Below are 22,500 nucleotides of genomic sequence, written 5' to 3' on the forward strand. Positions count from 1 at the left end.
GCCAAGTATACCACCATACATCATCACTAGAGCCCAGAATCCAAAATACAATAATACATACAAAATACAATACTATGCATAAAAAAATTAAATACTATAGGTAGCAGGTGTTGGGGGGTGGGGATTGAGGTAGAACAGAGATGCAGGCTGAAGAGGTGGGTCTTCGGTCTGCAAAGGAAGATGGCCGGTGATTCTGCTGTCAGTATCCGCTGGGAGTTCATTCCACCATAGAGGGAGTAGTACAGACAGGGATTGTGTCTGAGAGGAACCGCCCTGCTCGGACGGGACAGTCAGTTGCACGGTAGATGCAGAGTGCAGTCATGTTGACAGACCATAGGGTATGAGGTACACCTGATCTTAGGTTTGAGGGGGCCGTCCCGTTCAATGTCCTGTATGCCAGCACCAAGGTTTTGGACTTGATGCGAGCAATAACAGGAAGCCAATGAAGTGAATTGAGGAGGGGAGTAACTTGACTACAATGCAGCTGCATTCTGGGTAAGTTGAGATAAGAGACTTTAAACCAACTGACAGTGATTAAATGTAACCTCAAAACACTAGACTTTCTGTCATAATACTTTATACATCACTGTATACAACACATCAATTGTCTGCTTCACATGCTCCTGCTGTAAACAGTTTGCTTTTTACTTTACACTACTGTTCATATGCTGCTGGAGGTTAACATGTTACTGTATTCATTTTGTAAACTCAATATTTTCCAACCCATTCAAACAAAAGAAAAACTGTTCTGTATACATATTCCTCCATAACATTTCAATTTACTGCTGCATTGTGACGCTAAAGAATAGGACTGAATTTGAGGCATGATCTGAACCCTATGTATGATACAGGCCAACAGGTGACACAGCAGACATTGGTATGCATAGTAAATGACCCAGAAATCCTCCAACAGACTCTTACATGTCCGTATCACTATTATTACCTCATCCCGGCTTCCCCACCCTTATCAACGCCTCTGTTTTTTCAGTTTTTTTATTCACATTTGTTCCAATTGGTATTTCATCCTAACATATATTTCAAACAATTGCATAATTTTTCAAGATATGAGAAAATATTATACACTAAAGTAAATATGACCTGATTCCTGCCTGCCTGCCTTGTTCGTGTACCTGTGTCTATCCCCTTGAAAAAAAAAAGACTTAACTAATTTAGTCTGGGAAAAGCCATCCAGTATATCTGCATAAGGTATATTCTGAGACACAGTTACCCATTTCAAGGGTACATGCAATATGTTGATCAATAGGGGGTGGAGCACTTGTTGCTCAGATGGCATGAGAGACAGAGAGAGAAAGAGTGAGCAAGACTGGATACAGAGATTGACACGGGAGGGCCAGGCAATGTGGGTTCAGTATGTATTTGGGTTTGTGCCACACTTTGCAACCTCAGCACTGGTTACCTATGGCAGAGGTGAACAGAAAGGCTGGACCTTGCAGATGATGCCGGACTGTCCCAGCCATTTGGAGCAGGAATCTCCTAAAACAAGGAAGGAACAGCCACAAACTGCAAGCAAGGAATAGCCATAAGCTGCCTTCTTCCTGTAAGACATGATTGAGATTCTGTCAGGGCTCCGCCCTCCTAGCTGTGGTGTTTTTGTTTTTCCCTGTCCATGTGCTTTTGTTTTTCCTTGTGTTCCAGCCCCGCCCCGCTCCCCGCCTGGTCCCTGCCCACCTGATTGCCCCATTACCTTCACCTGCCTGCCTGCTCACCTGCATCCCATCTCCTCATCAGCCCAGCCCTATTTCTACCCTGCTTGTTCCTGTCTTGTTTGCCAGTTCGTCTCAGCGTTTCCGTACCTGTTTCGTTCCCGCAGTTTTTTGGATTTCTGTATTCTCCGTGCCTGACTCTGCCTGCCCTTCGTCTTCGTTTCCTGCCTGCCGTTTTTGTCCCTTTGCCTGATTGTTTGCCTGCCCGGTTCCTGATCCTGCCTGCTTCTGTTACTGACCCTGTTTTTGTCCACGGACTGCCTTCCGGTTTTCGACCCTGCCTGCTTTTGGTTTCGCTACTTTCCTGCCGTCATTTATATACCCGCCTGCAACCTGAAGATCTCTTGGTCTGCGACTGAGTCTGAGTCCTTACAGATTCCCACACTAAATTTGGTTGGCAGCTCCATCATATAAGGAATATGTGTATGAGAGCTCCTCCTTTTTTCTTTTTTTTAAAAACTATATTTCCCTAAAGCATTTGTACAGTGAACACAACAGAATAATTCAGTTTTGTTGATTTATTTATACAATTACAATTTTAATTTTATTTATATCAAGTTAATAATTCCACTAGCATTTGCAGTATTCAAAGTAGTCTCCTAATATTTCAGATTTTTAACAGTTTTGCTATTTTAATTTTAATTACATCAATTTAATAATTTCGCAAGGGGGTTTATTGATAATAGTTTCCAAATAATTACCTATTACACCAGTTTAATACTCAATCCCTTTAGCAGTCACAGTGCTGGTAGAACTCTCTGCGAGGCCTTCTTTGCTTGGGCTTTCTGACAGCTGGCTGGGTCTCACCGCCCTCTCTGTCAGGCTCTTTTTATTGCACGTGATTTCAGTCAGAGGGAAAGAACAGGAATATTTACATATATGTATTTTAGCAGGTGCTCATATCCTGAACGACTTATAAAGTGGATATAATACAGTGGCATGATAAGCTGCACAAGCAGAATACTACCAAGCATATTCAGCCGAGATGACAAAAGCATACTTGGTCCAACACATAAGTGCATCGCAATATACCCTACAGTAGAATGTCACTATTCTAAGTATTATAATATTCTGTCTTGCTGTATTGATAGTACAGTTTAAAGGCGTGGGGACAGTCCATTACAAATCCTGATTGAATGCTGAAATTGGAGAAGCAAAATTCTATAGAACCACGTAACAGTACAGTCTTGCATAGATAGTTCTCTATATTAGTCCTGTCTGAACTTTCTTACGTGGGTCTGGTTAGAGTCCTGGCTATTTTGCTCCTGAGCTGATGGCTTTTTGGATCTCATGTGCCATATAAATTTTTGCTGAATCATTTTCCAACACAGGGTTTTCCACTGTACAACTTCATATATATCACACTTTGATTCCTGTAGGTTTCAGCATCTCTTATATACCATAGTTTTAGAAAATCCAGTAAATGGGTTTCTCTGAGAATATTTGTATATTTTAAGAAATTACAATATGATGATGTAGTTTATGGATTGTTTTGTTGCTTATCTTTTATTATTGATAATGATATCTGATAGTGTTCTCTATATGGATATAGACAAAACTGCAACAACAACAATTTAAAATAACATCAGCATCCTAAAGTACAGTCCTGTGTTTGATGCCAAAGTTACAATTCCATGAGTGAACAAAGCCTTCTTCCCATCGACAATATCTTATTTGATGCTTACTGCTAGAGACTGAACTCATCTTGGTGCTGCGCTCTCCCTTTTTGGAACTGGGTTCCAAACTTGCAGGTATAAACTAGTACAAAATTCATATTATGTGGACTGCTGTGGATTTCCTTTTGTGTAATAGCAAGCTCCTGTGTCCTCCTCTCATACTCAGCCTTGATGCTTTCCAGCTCGAGCCGCTGTTGTTCCTTCTGTGCCAGACTCCTGCAGCACAGAAAATACAGGTGCTTTCACAGCACAAGTGATTATTTTCCTCAATAACACAATTATTCTTAACCTTGTGTACAGATGTAATCGCAGCTAAAATTAATATGACATCAAGATCCCAAATCCACATGTGTGTTACCTCATTTACAGTGCTAAGAGTGCAGAAAGCCTCTCTCTTCCTGGGTAGTATCTCCTACTTAACACTGTAGAGCATCATCTGTCTCCTGGCAGAGATTTGTAACAGTCTTGTGTCGTCCGCAGGTGTCCCTCAATAGTCTTTCTTTCAGTTCAGTGGATTTATGAAGAATGTACAGCTCCTCTGCCATGTCCACCTTCCTCCCGTTGAGCCCATTGATTGCGGTCTTTTGAAAATATGAAAGAATATTAATGTAAATTTTTTCCATGGAGATGTTAGTTATTTTGTTGATGGTTTTAAATGAAAGGCACAATTCTGAATGTACCTCAGCTGCCAAAATGTAACTCACAGTGGTAGGCGTTATTGATACTGACAATACTGATAAATGGACCAAATGTCAATTTCATCTTCTCACTTTCAGCTCATCCTGTTCATATTGCTTGCTGTGCTGTTGTTTCCACATCCTTGATCTAAAGCAGACAAACACAGGGAATATGATGATGAAATGTGTTCCCAAGACTTACATTCATGTAAAATAAAATCCCCTTATGGAAGGCTACAGAAACAGAATGAGCTGGAGTTCTTCACCTTGGCCTTGTAGGACTGTTTGGTTTTCTCATTTTGCTCCCGGTGGTTCTAGACTTTTGTCCGGTGGTCCAAGTTCATTGGCCATTTTAGCCCACCTCTCCTGCCAGTCAAACCTCTCCTGAGCCAACTCCCTACAACACAGAGAGAACAGGTTTAAAGGCTCCACTATACAACTTTCACCTCAGAGTTTCTGTATTTCATATTGCTTTTTTTTTGTGTGTGTGTAGACACAAGACACAACGATTCCAACTTCCATCAAGGGATTTCACCAATTTAAGAAATTAACATCAGAAAGCAGTCTATGGCATTTTTTTCTGGCCTTAGACTTACTTTCAGTCATTTATGGATCTCTGTATGCACTTTTGGCATTTCTATATATTTATAAATATAAAAATAAATATACATACACACAGTCAGATCACACCATGTGAGATCTTCCCTTCCCTTTTCTGGTTCATTTTGGACACTTTCTCCAGATGGATTTCTGCGGCTCTGCATTCATCTTCAATGGCTTTAATGCTGTTCGATGGTCTTTTTTATGCCAAATACAGTATTTCCTCCGACATAGTGCCATTTTTTTTTTTGGTAGGATGAAATGATGAAAATGCAGATTGTACAGAGGGCAGTTCCATTTTTTTTTAAATGACAGATTCCATGTAAAAGTCAACTGAAATGTGCCATATTTATCAATATGATAGGTGGTATTAACAATGTCAATCAAGTGGACCATTTCAGCTCCTCACCTTCAGCTCCTCATATTTATTCTGTTTAGATGATGCCAATGTGTCAGTAGCCACCAGTTTCATTTCTGGTCTCTTAATGTAAAACAGACACAGCACCGAAAACATGATTTGAAGGTGTTCCCAAGCCATACACAAACAGGAAAAGTGCTTCTCAAATGTACCTGTACTTTCAGGGCTGTCACTTTCAGAATCGCAAAGCTATTCTCATTGGAAAGCCATCAGACTTTTTCCTCTTCTTTGGCTAAAAAAATTAGATTAAAATGAAAATAAAACCAAAGGTCTTCAAGATGAATTCCACAAGGTGGTAACTAAGACAATAATGAGAGAATAAAAGTAACAAAATTTACACAGGTGTTTTCTGCTTTTAACCTGAAAAAGACAAAGAGAGCAGAGAAAACACATTATCAATACATACTATTTAAATACATGCAAGGGAGCGGTGTGCAGACTAGCTAAACCAGACACTTTGTGGGAAAATGAGGGAAGGACCATGAGACAGTAATAATACATAAAGGCTTACAGCGAGCACCATCTGCCAGATCAAAGCGGTGATGGTGAAGACCTCCACCGGCACCGTAAGGGACACAGCCATCCTGCTGAAACTTTGGACTGGCTGCCATTCCCCCAGCAGGCTGGCGAGCTGAACAAAAATCAGCAAGAACAATTCAGGTGAAACCACCTGCTACCTGCAATGGGCCAATCGGACCCACCTTAATTAACAAACATTAGGCCTGTATACCCACATTCAAACTTTGCAGTCTATATTTGTGATGTTACAAACCACTTACAAATCAACATTAGTAGAACAGTCATTAACATTAAACGCTAAATGGTATTTACTCGATTCAACATGCAATGCAGGGTGAACTTGTAAAAGTCAACTAAATGTAACTCTAAAAAATTCTCATTGTACTTTTATCCTTAGTTTAAACTAGAAGTGCAGTAAGAATACCATATTTAATGACCAAAGGAAAACAGCCGTTAGGGAAAGCATATAGCTAGACTTACCAATTGTCAGGACTGCGGCATCTTAAGTTTGTTTTTGTTTTCCCCGTCCATGTGCTCTTGTTTACTGTTTTTCCCTGTGTTCCAGCCCTGCCCTGCTCTCCGCCCACCTGATTACCTGATTGCATCCACCTGCCTGCCCGCGCACCTGCATCCCATCTCCTCATCAGCCTCGCCCTATATCTTCCCTGCTTGTTTCTTGTCTCATTGCCAGTTTGTCTCAGTTATCGGTTATGCTACTCGCCGTCTGGTCCATTTCTGCCTGCCGGTTCTGTTTGCCTAGCCTGTTTTCTTAGACTACGATTTCTTGGATCTGATTTTTGGTATGATTGCTGTGTTTTTCTGGCTTTGGACTTTGCCTGTTTTGACCCTGTTTTTGGATTACCCTCTGGATTTAATAAACCCTTCGAGTTCCAGTCTTCCCTGTCTGCACTTGAGTCCCTGCCTGAGTTCTGACACCAATCACATACTATACTGAATATTCGCCTACAACTAATCTGGAATCCACAATGCAGCCACATAACTGGTCTACAACCTCCCTACTCATAGTCAAGTCATACCCGTCCTCACCTCACTTCATTGGCTTCCTGTTGTCACTCGCATAAAAATATTGTTGCTGGCATACAGTACAGTGAATGGGACAGTCCCCTCATACCTAGAGTCAGTCTTCAAACTGTATGTACCTCCAAGGTCACTACGCTTTGCAACCATGGGGAAACCCCGATGGGGTGGCTCCTCTCAGACACAATCCCTGTCTGTACTGCTTCCTCAGTGACGGAATGAACTGCCCGCAGGGGTCAGGACAGCGGAATCACTGGCCATCTTCTGACGTGGGCTGATGACCCACCTCTTCAGATTCCTTTCACCTCATTCCCCACCCCCGAACACCTGTTACTTGTAATACTTGCTGTTTATTCTACATTAGTAGGAGTATTGTAGTATTATAGTGTGTTTTAGATTCTGTGATCTAGTCACTGATATATGGTAGAATACCTTGCTTCCCTTTTCTAGTCAGGTTGCACAAGTTAGCTTGTGGTAGGGCTAGAATAATATTATGCTCATGCTCACTGGTTTGGGAGTGTTGTGAGCCTCGTCTGACATTGTTGCTCATTTAAACTGAATGGATACACTTCTGTTCTGTTGTGCTGGAAGTTGCTCTGGATAAGAGCATCTGCTAAATGAATGTAATGTAATGTAATGTAATAAGACATGTGTTGACCTTGTAAATGTGGCAATGTGATTGTTGACAATCAGAGTTTGCTATAGGATCCCCACTGATGATAGACATGATGATGATAGGCATTCAAGTGATGACAGACGTCCAGTTCAGAGTGACCAAGAGCTGTGTTCTTTCTCCTCACATGAATCCCATTAAAACAAGAGAACGAGAAAACGGAAAATAACCCCCCCTCCTCCATACATTTGTAGAGATGTACTAAAACCTTTCACCCCTGATAACTGTGTCTCAATGGATGCATACTCCAAAACCAATCATGCAGTATATACAGGGACATTATTATTATTGCTGAGATTCAGTATGGCTGTGCTGTATGTGTTTTTCTCCTTTTATTACTTTGAGATCTGCATTCTCCTGCACGCCACAACTGTTTGCCACCATTTTAATTGCATTTTAAATTGCGGAGAGGCAAAAAAATAATTTGTTTCTTGTAACAGTCTGCTGCAAGAAATTGCTTTTTTGCTTCTCAAACAGGAATGGCCTCTGATGGACAGGTGTAAATGATTAGGTTTTGGGTGGCAGTGAATATGCGTTTCAGTCGTGAAAAGAGGACAGGCACTCCAATAAGGAATGAAAATAGTTTTTGAACTTATTTTACAGCAAACACTCTCCACATCTTTCTATTCCCAAAATGATATTCCCTGAAAAAAAGTAAAAATACTGAAGTAAATAAAACAACTCTATATTTTTTCTTTCTTTTTTTTTTTTTACTGCAGTTAAAAAACCCCATTGCACCACAAACATGAGCATGGGGAAAAATTCAGTGCCGTCTGATGCCACTGCAACACTCTCAGTCAGGGAACAATTTTAGTTCATTGTTTTTAAGAAACAATAAATCCAACAAAGACAGATTTCTCAGCTGTTATTGCTTTCAAACCGGATCACTTTAGATCCTTAGATGCTTGGTCAGCTCCCCGTAAAAAAACAAACAACAGCCAAAAAAAAAAAAAAAAAAAATTGGAATTGGAATTGGAACAAAAAGCCTTTTCTCAATTTCCAGCAAACTGGGAGGGGTGTGGGGGTGGCATAGTTGTAAAGGAACAAAGCTTGGAACTGGAAGCTTGCTGGTTTGATCTTGTTCTTGGGCCCCCATGTACAACCATACCGGAGGTTGGTCAGCAGTGTGGTGCAGTGGTAAGGTGCAGGGCCCATAACCAAAAGACTGCTGGCTTCATTCCCTTCTGAGACACTGCTTTTGTACCCTTGGGCAGAGTGTACAACCCAGAATTACCTCAGTAAATATGCAGCTGTATAAATGGATAAAACTGTAACCCATGTAAGTTGCTCTGAATAACACCATCTACTAAATGACTATAATATAATGTAATATAATATACATGTAATGTAATGACTAAAGTGTGGTGGGGTCATAGTGGAGGGTTCATTGTCATGGTTTCTTCTCAGATTCTCAGTCCTGTACTCTCTCCCCTGTGAGATTAGCTCATTTCATCTGTCACTGCCACAAGGAGAATCAAGCCTACCTCCATCAGGAGTCTAAGCTACTTACAAAATGAGGTCATATTAAAGAACAGTCTGCCTGTCACTCAGTGATTTTTTTTTTTTTTTCAAAAACCCTATTTCAGAATAATGTTCAGCATAACCCACATAATACTCTCTGTAATAACATGGAACATAAGGGAAGAGAAAAACCAATAAAATCGTAATTTTTTATTATTGTATTTTTCACAGGGGTTTGGTATTAATATTCAGACAATCTACTGCCTTGTGAAAATATCTCTGTAAGAATGTGAATAGGAGTCCCAGCTGTGGGTTGATTGTCTGCATTGTTCACAGTGCTGTTTTTAACAGTATAGAAATCTGTATTGTTCCCATATGTATCCAAAAAAGTATGTATGAATTAATAAAAAAAAAAAAAAACATGACATGAAATATGTAGTAATATGCAGTAGGTTCAGTGTAGTGTAATGATAAGGAGCAGGTCTCATAACTGAGAAGTTGTTGGTCGGATTCATACACTGATGTTGCACTATTGGGAAAATTCTAGTCTATTCTGCTGTATAAATGGAGAAAATGGTAAGATTCTCTGGATAAGAGTGTCTGCTAAATCACATTTTGTAATGTAAGTAGCTACAATCATTCCAATCAGCCAAATCAAATGAACCAGCAAGAAATGATTAAAGACCTGATTCAATCTGACTGAAAGAGGTTTGTCAATTACTTTAAGAGTTCTTGTTTTTCATTATAAAAACAAAGTTATTATTTTCAAAGCTTCTCTCTTTGGGTAAGTAATGGCAATGAAAAAATACTGCTTAACTTTGTTAGTCCCATGTAATGGACAGGCCCAATCATGTACCTCCGGTCAAGTGAAGCAGTCTGCTTAGGGACAGAGGCTGGTGTTGTGTTAAGCCTCATAAGGTCCATGTTTTGACTTTGCAGCACTGTTATATATAGAGGCTATAATATTAGCACTTCATATTTTTATGAGGCAAGCACAGAGATGTGTCTGATCGAATATGTGTCCTCACCAACGCACGCGCTGTTTTTCTGAAGGGGGGGGTGGGGTGGGGTATGCTACAGTATGCTACACTGTGCCACACTAGGTCTGAAAAACAGTTTTCTTTCCCTTTGATCCTACCCTGACACTCTCCAACATGATGTCATAAACATATCCACAATCCAATCACATCTTGCCGGGGGAAACGATTCCCACTCTGAGCTGTACAGATTATGCCATAGCCATTATTTCTCTGTAATTCTCAGTGTTGAGATGTCACTAAGGCAAATGATTGGCCACACTCTGGAAAACTCTAATGTTGGAGCTTCTGCACCCACATTCCTCAAGCGTTCCAAATTCCACAGATTAAACACTAAAGAGGATGGGATAAGATATAATGGCATACTAAGATGATTACAGTCGCCTGCTAACACCATCCATGCCACCTTATAGGTGATTTGGTATCTTGTATATAAGCCAAAAAAACTACCTGGAATGGGGCAAATAAGTGTTCATATGCACATATACATGAAATTATTCATAATCCCAAGAAACACAATGAATAAATACAATTCATTCAATGAAAATACCTCATTCCAAAATGACAGCTACTTGGATTGGATAGTTTAGAAGTTCAAGAAGTTCGGAGGATTCTTCTATTGACATAAATGAGTATGCTGAGTATGTGACTGGGTACATCAGCACCTGTGTTGACCACATTGTACCCACCATACAAATCAAGAAGTTTCCAAACCAGAAGCCTTGGATTAACAGTCAGGTACGCCACATGCTGCATGCTCGATCCCTCGCATTCAGATCAGGTGACGAGGAGGAGTACAAGGCAGCAAAGTACAGACTGAGGAAAACCATCAGGGAGGCTAAAAAGCAGTACAGAGAAAGGATGGATGGCTTCTACTCTACTGCTGATGCTGGACGGATGTGGCAAGGCCTGCAGCACATTACAGACTGCAAAGGCACCACCAAAGACATCACCAACTCCCCCTCCCCTACCCTGCCGGAACAACTAAACCAATTTTACGCCCGCTTTGAGATCTCCAACAGCAATACTCAGAAGAGATGCTCCAACACCCAGACCATGCAACCCCCCCACTAACTGTCTCATAAACTGATGTACATAAAGTCCTGAGAAGAATAAACCCCCGCAAGGCAGCAGGCCCAGATAACATACCTGGGAGGGCTCTCAAAGCACGTGCCACAGAGCTGGCTGATGTTCTGGCCTCCATCTTCAACCTGTCCCTCTCACAAGCCACAGTCCCCACGTGTTTCAAAACCACCACCATCATCCCAGTTTCCAAGAGGAGCCCAGTGTCTTGCCTGAATGACTACAGGCCAGTTGCACTCATTCCAATCATTACAAAGTGTTTTGAGAGAGTGGTCCCGGCTTCTATCCAACAGCCATCAGACTCTTGAATGGGTCAAATACACAAATATACACCTCCCCGGCCTAGCCCTTGCATACATTCACACATACACACCCACACCGCAACCAATTGCACACAATATGCATTTTGCACAGAACTGTTGCCGGGACTATAAACCTGCACCACTGGTGATTACACTACTACTCTTGCTGTACATTGTATACTTGGAACTGATATTGCACATTATTAATGTAGATGGAACTGACAATGCTCACTTGGCATCAACATTGCAGATCCTACACTGCACTGATGTCCTTTTTACACATATAATGTAAATATCCTTTACTTTATTTATTTTTCTTATACTCTCTGACCTTTTTATATATTTTCCTTACTTAATTGTACTTCTAACTCTTAACAGCATTCATAAGTGGAAGGCAAAGGAAGAATTTCATTGTACAGGGAACTTGTTCCTTTACTGTGAATATGACAATAAACTTTGAACTTGAACTTGGTGGTTGGCATGGAGGTCGCCATTTCTGTGATTTATTTATGTTGCATGTTGGCCTGCATTACAACAAGTTCTGTACAATCTTGTCATTCCTATAAAATAAAGCTAAAGGTATATATCATTTCAATAAGCAATACATAATCAAAAATATCATCTGTTGGTTAAACTGATTTTAAAGAAAATCTCAGAATTCAGTTCTGTTTATGCATTGCTATTATGAATGCAATTGAACTACTTTTATTTTCTGTACACAAAACTTGACAGTTCAAAAGTTATTTTTGGGCACAGTGTTCTGTATGCAAACGCTGTGCCAACTGCTGAGCCATCTTTAAGACTGACTATAAAACATAACTGTGGATAATGGCTTCAGGGGGAGAAGGCCATAAACCTTGTAATTGGCAGATGTTATCAGCTATTTAGGTAATGGTTCACCTTTTGTGAGTTTATGACACTTTAGCTGCACCTTCAGGTAATGAGGGTGATCTCTAAGGCAGCTCTTTAGGTACAATTCCTTTGCCAGCCGAAATAGTTCTTGTATTTATGTTCACAGTTCTGTGTTGCACTAAATGAGATTTTACAGATAACATACACAGCCGTCTTAAGGCAGATTTGATGAATGCTGAAGTGATTGAGAGTGAATCCTCACCTGTAAGAATATTGCTTTCAGACCATTTGATATGATATGTTCCTGAAATTGGTATACAGTAAAGGCTGTTCATCATCAGATGTTACAGAAATAGTAATCATTTTCATAACCAAATGTTCAAGAAAATGTCATATGTTTGGCTTTTGTTATTTGTGTTCATTGCATTCTCACAATATTGTCTTACGATGTGATATGAAGGCATTTGATGGGTTTTCATTATAACATCGTCTTTGAAAAAAAAAAAAAAAACTTCTCTGCTGAAAGCACTTACTAGGCTGAGATCTTTTTTTCTTTCCATTACCAATTTGCACTGTGGTTTGCACTTAAAAGCTATGTGCACACTTGCAACCAAATCTGCAGCATCTTCAAATCTAATTTTCAAAGAAATAAATATTTTTAGTGGAAAATAAATGCAAACATGTTCAGTGGAGACATGGTTTACATTATCATATGCATGAAAACACTGGGATAAAATCTGGGCATTAATGGATTAATTTTCCCCACCTGTCCAGTCAACAGAACTTCAGTGTAGGTATGGCTGAAGGCTGAATGAGCTGGTTCAGCTGTGTGCTCAGGCTGGTTGTTCTGTTCCGTGTTATTTTTAAAATAAATTAGATTTTGAACATTTGCTCTTTAGGCTCTTTTGTGTTGTTTGAGATGTATCAGCCAGCTTCCCCACAAAGACACCAGAATCTTTTGAACAGATTTGGCAAAAAAGCCTCCGACTTAACGGATCATGCTGTCAATACCAACATATAAAACATAAGTTTTAAATCCATTGTGAGATTTCTCTATCGTTTTTTAGAGCATGGATCAAATGCAGAGGATCAAGGGGTTGTCAGTCTACACGTCTAATCCTGACAGCCACCTCATCTTCCCTGCCATTTCCTCTCGGGGGGTCTTTTGGTTTGCCTTCCAAGGGTTTTCTCATCTCTTTATCCTGTGGGCCCCAAATGCCAGTCTCCCCCAATGACATCACATGCCAGGACATCTCCCTTCTGGGGACAAAGGGTTCCACTGAATCATTTATTTCTCCTCATACGGTGCTTACGTTCAAAGCAAGGCATCTGATTGGCTGATGAAGAAGGTGGGAAATGTAGAAGCCAAAGAAAATTGGTCTTTGGCTTAGAAAGGTGTTGTTGTCATAGGTAAGCAACTTCAGAGGGCTGAAACAAAACTGTTTGGAAAAGTTTTGATTTCATGAGCTCTACAAACATGACAGCCTCCCTAACAGACTAGAAACTATTCTGCTTGTGTTTTTTCATTGCTAGGACAGAAACTGAAAATATTGCCATTTTTTCCAGACAAGAATGTCATCTCTTTTAACGCTCGTGCTCTCTCTGAGACAATTACATTACATTATTGTCATTCATCTCATGCTCTTACCCAGAAAGATGTACATAGGTTACATTTTTTTCCATTTATACAGGTGGATATTTACTGAGGGGGTTGTCGGTTAAGTACCTTGCCCAAGGGTACAGCAGCACTGGCCCAGCAGGGAATTAACCTGAAAACCTTTCAGTTACAAGCTCTGCTCCTTACTGCTATGCCACACCGCTGCCCATTGCCCAGACCAGTATTTAAAGTGATTAAACAAAACAGCTTCAACCCAATAAGAACAATGTTCTAACATCTAAATGCAGATGGTGGTGGAGCATGTGGTTTTGCTAATGGTCACCCGTTGGTTGCTGAGGTCTTTACTTTAGCAATGTAAAACATTTTGATAAGTATTATAAGGGAAAGGCAGACGCTTCTTTTTTAACCTTCTGTAAATATTATTTGCGGTCGATGCAAAAGCTGTCCATGAAACAACAGAACCAAAAAAGAGCTTCCAAACTTGAAGGTTGATTTTCTGAAAAATAATTTATTCGCAGAGTAGTATAAATGATTTTTTTGTGATACAAAAAGAGTAAGAACAGGGACACACTGTCTGACCATTTGCTGAAGAAAAGCCTTCCTCTGAGTGACAAAACATAGTACGTATTATCAACTGTATGATATTCAAATTATTCTACATCCAAGGTTAAAAGGTGGTTTGACCTGATGTGAAACATTAAGGTGTCTGGCACCGGGGCAGGTGCTTTACTGTGTGCCACTGGTCTTTTCAATGAGAGACTGTCTTTTTTTAATCGTCTAAGGGCACTGTTTCAGATTTCCCAGTCTCTCAGAGGCGCTGCTTAGCTTTTGTTTCAAAGACAGTGGACTGTCAGAATCGTGCGGTACTCTGTTCGTGACGGTCATTACAATTTATGTGTCACGTATTTTATTCAATATTATCCTCATACATTATTAATCAAGAGTAGACTCCTAAAATTCTTTTTTTAAGCTGATGAATACAAAAATATATACATATCATTCTGCATTATTTTGATAGAGGGATAATTCTGCTGAAAGAAGCTGAAAAAATTGATTTCTTTTCTATGAGCCATTGATGTAAACAGTTACAGCTCTGACCAACAGCCACACCTCCTCTCCCTGGAGCCAGAGTATAATACAAGCACAGAGTGTACAAAGATCATATTTCCTTCAATGAAACAAAATGAAATTAAGACATACAAGGGGTGTTAAACTATAGAAATGGAGAAAATTTGCCTCGTAGTTTTACTATGCCCTTTAAATTAGGAAAGAAAGACAGGGAAAAAAAAAACATACAAAATGCTCAAAGGCATGTCAAAATGAGAGAGGGATAGAGAGGGAAAGAGAGACAGAGAGAGAGGAAAAACAGATTTCAACTTTATACATATGTTACAACTAAAGACATGGCTATTATGTTACTTTTCAAAAGACAGAAAAATTATGTTTACAGTACATTCAAGAACAGTAGATAGCTAACTTCCCAAAACATTTCATGTGCAACATCTGCTAGTATAACGCTTCTCAAAGGTGGACTGGACGTTTTGGCAGCCACCAAATTCATTTTGAATTCACACTCCAATGCTGTACTCCCCAAAAGCCACCCATGTGCACTTATTAAAACACAGTAAACACGATAAATAGCAATTTAAAAATCTAATTTGACACTTCTCCGCAGCTTAAACAGTACAGATGATCGGGGTGAGTGTTTACTGACGGCGAACGGATCCGTGGCTGAGTTGTGTCCATGATGGGAGCAGTGCATTCACCAATCACTGACAAGACTGGGGAGAAGTCAGCCAATAGCGGCTTACCAGAGGAAATCACAGCAAAAAAAAAAAACCCATTGGCACTGCTTGACCTTCTTGACCACATACCACCTCTGAATGAAAACTGACTGCGAAAAAGTCACCTTGGCTTTGGAGCAATAACAGTCTACCAGAGCCTGAGCAGAATTTGAAATGGATGATCTTTATTTAAAAAAATGTCCTCTATCCTTTAAAAAAAAGAGTAAAGAAATAAAGATGATCCTTCAAGAGAAATTATAGAACACGAACACACAAGTACTATATGTGTGTGGGGAAAGGCATAGTCCTGCTCTTCTGTTTTTGACTATAAAACAGACTCCATGTTCTCACACCACTCGTGATCCTCCAGGCTGTATATAAACTTCGTCCTGCTGGCCGCATTTTGGCCGATGTCCTTCCCCGCGCTGTCCAGTGTGAGGTTTGAGGCGAAAAGCTCGGTGGGGGTGAGGTACCCCTCGCTGTTCTTGATGTACTTCTTGTAGTTCCTGCGCAGGCATTGCCAGGTGGTGGTGTAGAGCAGGAAGGCTGTGAGCTTGAGGACGATGGCGATGCTGACGTAGAGGTGCCGGTAGGCCACGTTGTCGTACAGCATGCAGGCGCCCTTTTCCCCGCAGACCGTGCTCCAGAACAGACATGTGGAATCGATCCCCGCGCCGAAGATCAAGGGAGGGGGGATGAAACCTGCATCACGAGGTGGCAATGAGACAATGAGAAAAGTCTGATGTAAAACATTAGCGCTGCAATGCGCACAGGAATCAAAGGTCGGCTGGGAATAAGCCTTTGGTTCAAGGGCAGGAAATGCTGAGAGTACTCTGATTGCTCTGAATTAAAATGCTCTGTATTATTACTGTCCTACAAATTATTTTTAAAGGAAGACATGGGCTGGCCCCAATTCTATTAAATATCTTATATTATAGAGCCCCCTACTCTGTTAACAGAGAACTGAGATCATCAAACAAAGACCTCTCGATTACTCCAGAATCTGGACTAAAAACAAAGGGAGACCTTGCTTTTTCAGTCAAGGCCCCCTAGGCTCTGGAACAGAGACAATAGCTGCCATCTCTGTGTCTTCTTTTCAGTCTCTTTTGAAAACTCATTTTTACAAATTAGCTTTTCATTAATTCACTTGTGTTGTTTATTTTAATGTGTTTTATTTTACTGTTTTTATTTAATCTCTTTTAAATGTGTCTGTCTTGTTTTAATCTGGATTGTAAATCACTTTGAGCTGTGTGCATGATAGGCTATACTATATTGCTGTTGCTGTATTATTATTAACAAAGATTTAATCTGATGTATAGAATACAATGATGCAACACATGACTCAGGGGCCAGTGGTGATCTCTTACCCAGAAGCCTCAGCAGTAGGAATAAAACTCCCAGTGCGTACGACTTCAGCTCTGGAGTGACTGTCCTGCGAAGAGCAGAAAATAAATAACAGAAAGATTGATTTCGTGGCTGAAATCGAATTTCCATTCTTCCTTTTTTTTCCCCGTCGCAGACTGACTGTGTCGCAGCCTCTCCACAAATAAAGAGTCTTTAAGCTATTTGTAGCGAAGCTGCAACCTGCCTCCAGTCAGGAACTTATTACAGCAGAGAGTGATAAATTTGCAGGGAGAATGGAGTTCTGGTCCTTCAGGAATAAACGCAGAGGCATCTGTGACAGTGCTGACTTGCACCTACATTCTACCTCAGCTAGTGTTTCCCCCAGTTCATCAGCTACACTGGCGTCACTTTGGTGGCTGCTGATCAAGATGCCACACCCACAGGGGGGGTGAAAGCTCAGGACCAGTCCATGATTGATGGATTGACTCAATTAACTTCAGCTTCAGACAATTTCTAAGAACCTAAGTAAGCAGGTTTGGATGTTGCTACAATGATGTAGTGCTCCGTCAGGATACCTCTTCATTTTCCAAACCAGATTTGTTTACATCTCGGTGTTTATTAGTACTGTTACTCTGTGTGACAGTATCTTCTCTATGTGCTGCTGCGATGTTCCCCCCTCTTTTAGGGTAGTTACTGCTATGAAACTCCCTGTGAAGCAGTCTGTAAAAAAATTCTATGCTGAGGGAACCATTTATATTGATTGGCTGATTGAGATGAGGCTGACTGATGGGTAATATTGCAGGAGGGAGTTATGGGTAGCTCCCTAGCAAGGAGAGATGGGTAACGTCGCAGCCGGGAGTGATGGGTAATGGTCGATGGCAGATTGAACTCAGATAGTGATGGATAATTTGCAGCAGGGGATGATGGGTACGTCTGCAGCAGGGGGTAATGGGTAATGTCACAGCAGGGATTAATGGGTAATAGCCGGCCTTTTCATCTGATCCAGAACGCTACATCTGGGTCGAATGCAGTGCTCTGCACCTGAATACTCAATTGGATTCTCAGTTTCACGCTGCTGTGGAGCCCAAAGGATTAGAGTGACTCTTCAGTCACAGGTGAGGATGACGCGCACGAAAGAAAAAAGCAAACAACGTGGAAGTAACAGGCAGAGAGGGAAAAGAGCAGAATAATTAGCCCAGCTGCCAACATGGGTAGCAACAGTGTGGGCGTAACCGATTTGAGCCTTTGCCAACATTCCTGCTGAGGCGAAGAACGTTTTTCTCCTTTAATGTAATAGTCAAAGCAGCTGTGAGCACCATACTCATCTCATATGCTAGCATCTGTTTGATTACTGCATTTCTAATTGTCAGTTACTAAAAAAAATTATTTTCATATTTGAAAGTTAAGCTGTTGCAGCTGTTACAGCCCCTGCTAAATGTAGAAAAATAGATGGGTCTAAGAAAAGAGCTGGCAGAGTCCAAGAAGATCACTGTGCTAATCATTTTTTGCACTTGCACTTATGCCTGCCTGTGGGATGGTATGGTATCTGCAACTGTGCAGGGTGCATTTGTCATAAGCGGGAAGGGATAGGTGATAGTAGATGGCAGATTGAGCAAAGGGGATGCTGGGTAATTTGGAGCAGGGAATTATGGGAAATACCATACCAGGGAGAGGTTGGCAATGCTTCAGCAGGAGATTATATTAAATTACGTTTATTTAACAGAAACTCTTATCCAGACACACTTCCAGCAGAAAAGAACACAAGTGTATCCGTCCAAATTATATAAGCAACGGACCAGGCTAACAACACTCCCACACCAGTGAATGTGAGCATGACACCATTCAAGCACTTCTAGAAGTTACCTTGTGCTACTTGTGTGCATTAGGTGCTACTTATTGAAGATGGGTATTGAGATGATGCATAATTTGCGCATAGTTGCATTGGATAAAGCTGCTGTTGGGTAATGCCTCAGCAAGAAGTTGGTGGTGATGTGGCGCCAGGGAATGATGGGTATTTTGCCATACAGGAGAAGAAGAGTAAATTGTACCAAGGAGTGCTGGCTAATGTGGCAGCAGGGGCTGTTGGGTACTGTGCAGACAGTGTGCGGGGGGTGTTGGGTAATGTGCAGACAGTGCCGAGGTGTTGGGTAATGTGCAGACAGTGCCGGGGTGTTGAGTAATGTGCAGACAGTGTGTGGGGGTGTTGGGTAATGTGCAGACAGTGTGCGGGGGGTGTTGGGTAATGTGCAGACAGTGCCGGGGTGTTGGGTAATGTGCAGACAGTGCCGGGGTGTTGAGTAATGTGCAGACAGTGTGTGGGGCTGTTGGGTAATGTGCAGACAGTGTGCGGGGGGTGTTGGGTAATGTGCAGACAGTGCCGGGGTGTTGGGTAATGTGCAGACAGTGCCGGGGTGTTGAGTAATGTGCAGACAGTGTGTGGGGGTGTTGGGTAATGTGCAGACAGTGTGCAGGGTTGTTGAGTAATGTGCAGACAGTGTGCAGGGTGTTGGGTAATGTGCAGGCACTGTGCAGGGGTGTTGGGTAATGTGCAGACAGTGTGCAGGGGTCTTGGGTAATGAGCAGTGTGCGGGGGTGTTGGGTAATGTGCAGACAGTGCACGGGGCTGTTGGGTAATGTGCAGACAGTGTGCAGGGGTGTTGTGGGGTACCTGATGAGGATGATGACGGAGGGTGTCTGGGCCATGGCTCCGATCATGCTGCAGGCACAGATGACGCAGAGGAAGGTGAGGAAGGCCTCCTGGCAGCCTGGGCTGGGACACTTCCCAGGGACCGCCGTGGCAAACTCACTGTCGTTGGAGATGCAGGCACACCCAGTCAGATTCTGAGGAGAGGAGGAGGGACGTACCATGAGGTTTACCTGCTACCCACAATCCCCCTCTTCTCTCATTCTGAATTCTGATTCTGAACCTGACCATGGAGACATCCAGCAAACATTTAGCTGCGAAAGGTGATAATATGTAAAATGTAGGCAATATACACCACTCGAGGTCAGGGAGAATCTGAAAACCAAATTAAAGCAAATTATCTACAGCACAGAATAATGAAATCAAATATGGTAGAGTTCATAGTAATAGAGTTATTTTCATTCTTAAGGCTCTTGAATAACAGGCAGAATCCATACATTACATTATTGCCATTTAGCAGATGCTCTTACCAGAGCAACTGACAGGTTACAATTTTATCCATTTATAAGATGGATATTTACTGAGGAAAGTGTGGGTTAAGCACCTTGCCCAAGAGTACAACAGCAGTGCCCAAGTGGGAACTGAACCAGCAACCTTTTGGTTACAAGCCTTACTCCTGACTGCTACATCACACACTTGCCCACTGTGAAGACCAGTATTTAAAAAGCTTAAAACAAAAGAGTTCTTTTGGTTACGAGCTCTAGTCTTTACCACTACACCACACTGCAGCTGAGTAACTCTTACTGTGTAATGTTTATAGGGACACTTCACATTAAGACTGTACAGCCATCAAGGCAACATCCCTTGCCTGTAGCCAGCAGAGAGAAAGATGCCTGCCAAACCCAGATCGACTCTTTAACACTGTCATCCAACACCTCACACCGGACAGCGATATGACATCGGGGAAACGTTTCACATAAAGCAGAGACGGTATTAAAAACATTATTCACTTCTAACGGCAGCCCCCGCTCAGGGTCTTAATAAAAAGCAGGAGATTTCGGCTGCAAGAGGTCATTCCTCAGACAGCAGACACTAAAAGGGACATATTACCCACGATCCATCTCTCCGAGCCAGGCTGGCTGTGACACAGCTCTGCCTCGGAATGTTCGGTGACGGGCCCAGGCGATACTGATTCATCACGCTACGCTATTCCTCATCTCGGCACACACTCTTATACAGCCAGGATCAGTTTGTATTTTACAAATGATGAAATTATACAGTTGCATGCTTTGCTCAGGCACGTCGAATGCAGTGCTTTACTGCTGAAGGGGTGCGGCTGCGACTACCCAACTGAAATTCTTAACGGCAAACTGGCAACCTTCAATTACACAGCTAATTCCCCACTGACTGGCTGTGTGAAGTGGTGTTATGATATTAGAGCTGTACCTGTGTGAGGTGGTGTTGTGCTTAGGGCTGTACCTGTGTGAGGTGGTGTTATGATATTAGAGCTGTACCTGTGTGAGGTGGTGTTGTGCTTAGGGCTGTACCTGTGTGAGGTGGTGTTATGATATTAGAGCTGTACCTGTGTGAGGTGGTGTTATAATATTAGAGCTGTACCTGTGTGAGGTGGTGTGCTTAGGGCTGTACCTGTGTGAGGTGGTGTTATGATATTAGAGCTGTACCTGTGTGAGGTGGTGTTATGATATTATAGCTGTACCTGTGTGAGGTGGTGTTATAATATTATAGCTGTACCTGTGTGAGGTGGTGTTGTGCTTAGGGCTGTACCTGTGTGAGGTGGTGTTATGATATTAGAGCTGTACCTGTGTGAGGTGGTGTTGTGCTTAGGGCTGTACCTGTGTGAGGTGGTGTTATGATATTAGAGCTGTACCTGTGTGAGGTGGTGTTGTGCTTAGGGCTGTACCTGTGTGAGGTGGTGTTATGATATTAGAGCTGTACCTGTGTGAGGTGGTGTTATGATATTAGAGCTGTACCTGTGTGAGGTGGTGTTGTGCTTAGGGCTGTACCTGTGTGAGGTGGTGTTCTGATATTAGAGCTGTACCTGTGTGAGGTGGTGTTATCATGTTAGGGCAGTACCTGTGTGAGGTGGTATTTAGGGTGAGGGGACCCTGGCACTCACCGATCTGGTGCAGCCGGCGAAGCAGGCGGACAGGTAGGTAACGCCGTTCGAGCCGCACACAGGGCTGACGGAGGAGGTGTAGCAGTTACAGTTTTTAATGCAGGGAGCTACCGGCTTCTGCCCCGCCCACAGCGTCCTGTGGAGAGAAGAGTTTGAGCATCGGATTACCTCTCCTGATGCTTTGCACACAACACCTGAGACAAAAGAACTCTAGCCTGAGACCAGCAAGAAAACTCTGAAACTGAATCACTGTGTGGTTCGTAACATCACATTATTTTCATTTAGCCGGCACTCTTACATAGAGCAACTTACACAGTGTATCTAATGAAGGTACAAATGGTATGGAAAGTTGCACAAACAGGACACGACTAACCACACACGAACAAGCATCAGTGCTAACCACAGTGCTGAGATCACAAATGTGTGCCTAGATTGACGTGTCAGTACAAAGAAATATGTACACGTTAAGGACCATATTACACCACATTACATTATTGTCACTTAGCAGATGCTCTTATCTCTTATACAGAGTGACTTACACAGTGGAAGTCTAACAAGAAACTAACAAAGTGGCATGAAAACGTTGCAAAATCAGGCCACCACTAACCACCGCAGAACAAGCATCAGTGCTAAACATAGTGCTGAGATCACCAGTGTGTGCCTGGTGAGAGCCCTTACTCATTGCCGTAGGCAACGGTCACCCCAGCAACAGGTCCCGTGTCACATCCCAGAAAGAGGAAGGAGACGTAGCAGGCTGTGGACACCAGGTTGACCAGCATGGCCATGCGGACGGCACCCAAAGCGGACAGGTTCAGCTTCTTCACCAGTAACCCGCCCAGGAATATCCCCAGACATGCGCAGGGGATTGCCGTCATACCTGCCAATCAACAGGAACAGACAACGCCATATAATG

The 22,500-nt window shown here is 42.1% G+C and overlaps 1 protein-coding gene across 1 annotated transcript in view; it reads right to left on the minus strand.

Annotated features, from left to right (window-relative positions):
• Nucleotides 1-15,761: 15,761 nt before the first annotated feature.
• Nucleotides 15,762-22,500, minus strand: part of LOC118782422 (solute carrier organic anion transporter family member 3A1-like) — a 62,246-nt gene continuing 55,507 nt past the window's right edge. The window contains exons 6-10 of the mRNA XM_036535776.1: nt 22,266-22,464; nt 21,588-21,723; nt 19,475-19,647; nt 16,830-16,894; nt 15,762-16,164 (exon numbers count right to left, since the gene is read on the minus strand). Of these exons, the coding sequence (XP_036391669.1) occupies nt 15,788-16,164; nt 16,830-16,894; nt 19,475-19,647; nt 21,588-21,723; nt 22,266-22,464 (950 nt within the window). The 3' untranslated portion in view covers nt 15,762-15,787. The remainder of the gene's footprint in view (nt 16,165-16,829; nt 16,895-19,474; nt 19,648-21,587; nt 21,724-22,265; nt 22,465-22,500) is intronic.

The sequence above is a fragment of the Megalops cyprinoides genome, chromosome 8, assembly GCF_013368585.1.
Source record: "Megalops cyprinoides isolate fMegCyp1 chromosome 8, fMegCyp1.pri, whole genome shotgun sequence".
Lineage (NCBI taxonomy): Eukaryota > Metazoa > Chordata > Actinopteri > Elopiformes > Megalopidae > Megalops > Megalops cyprinoides.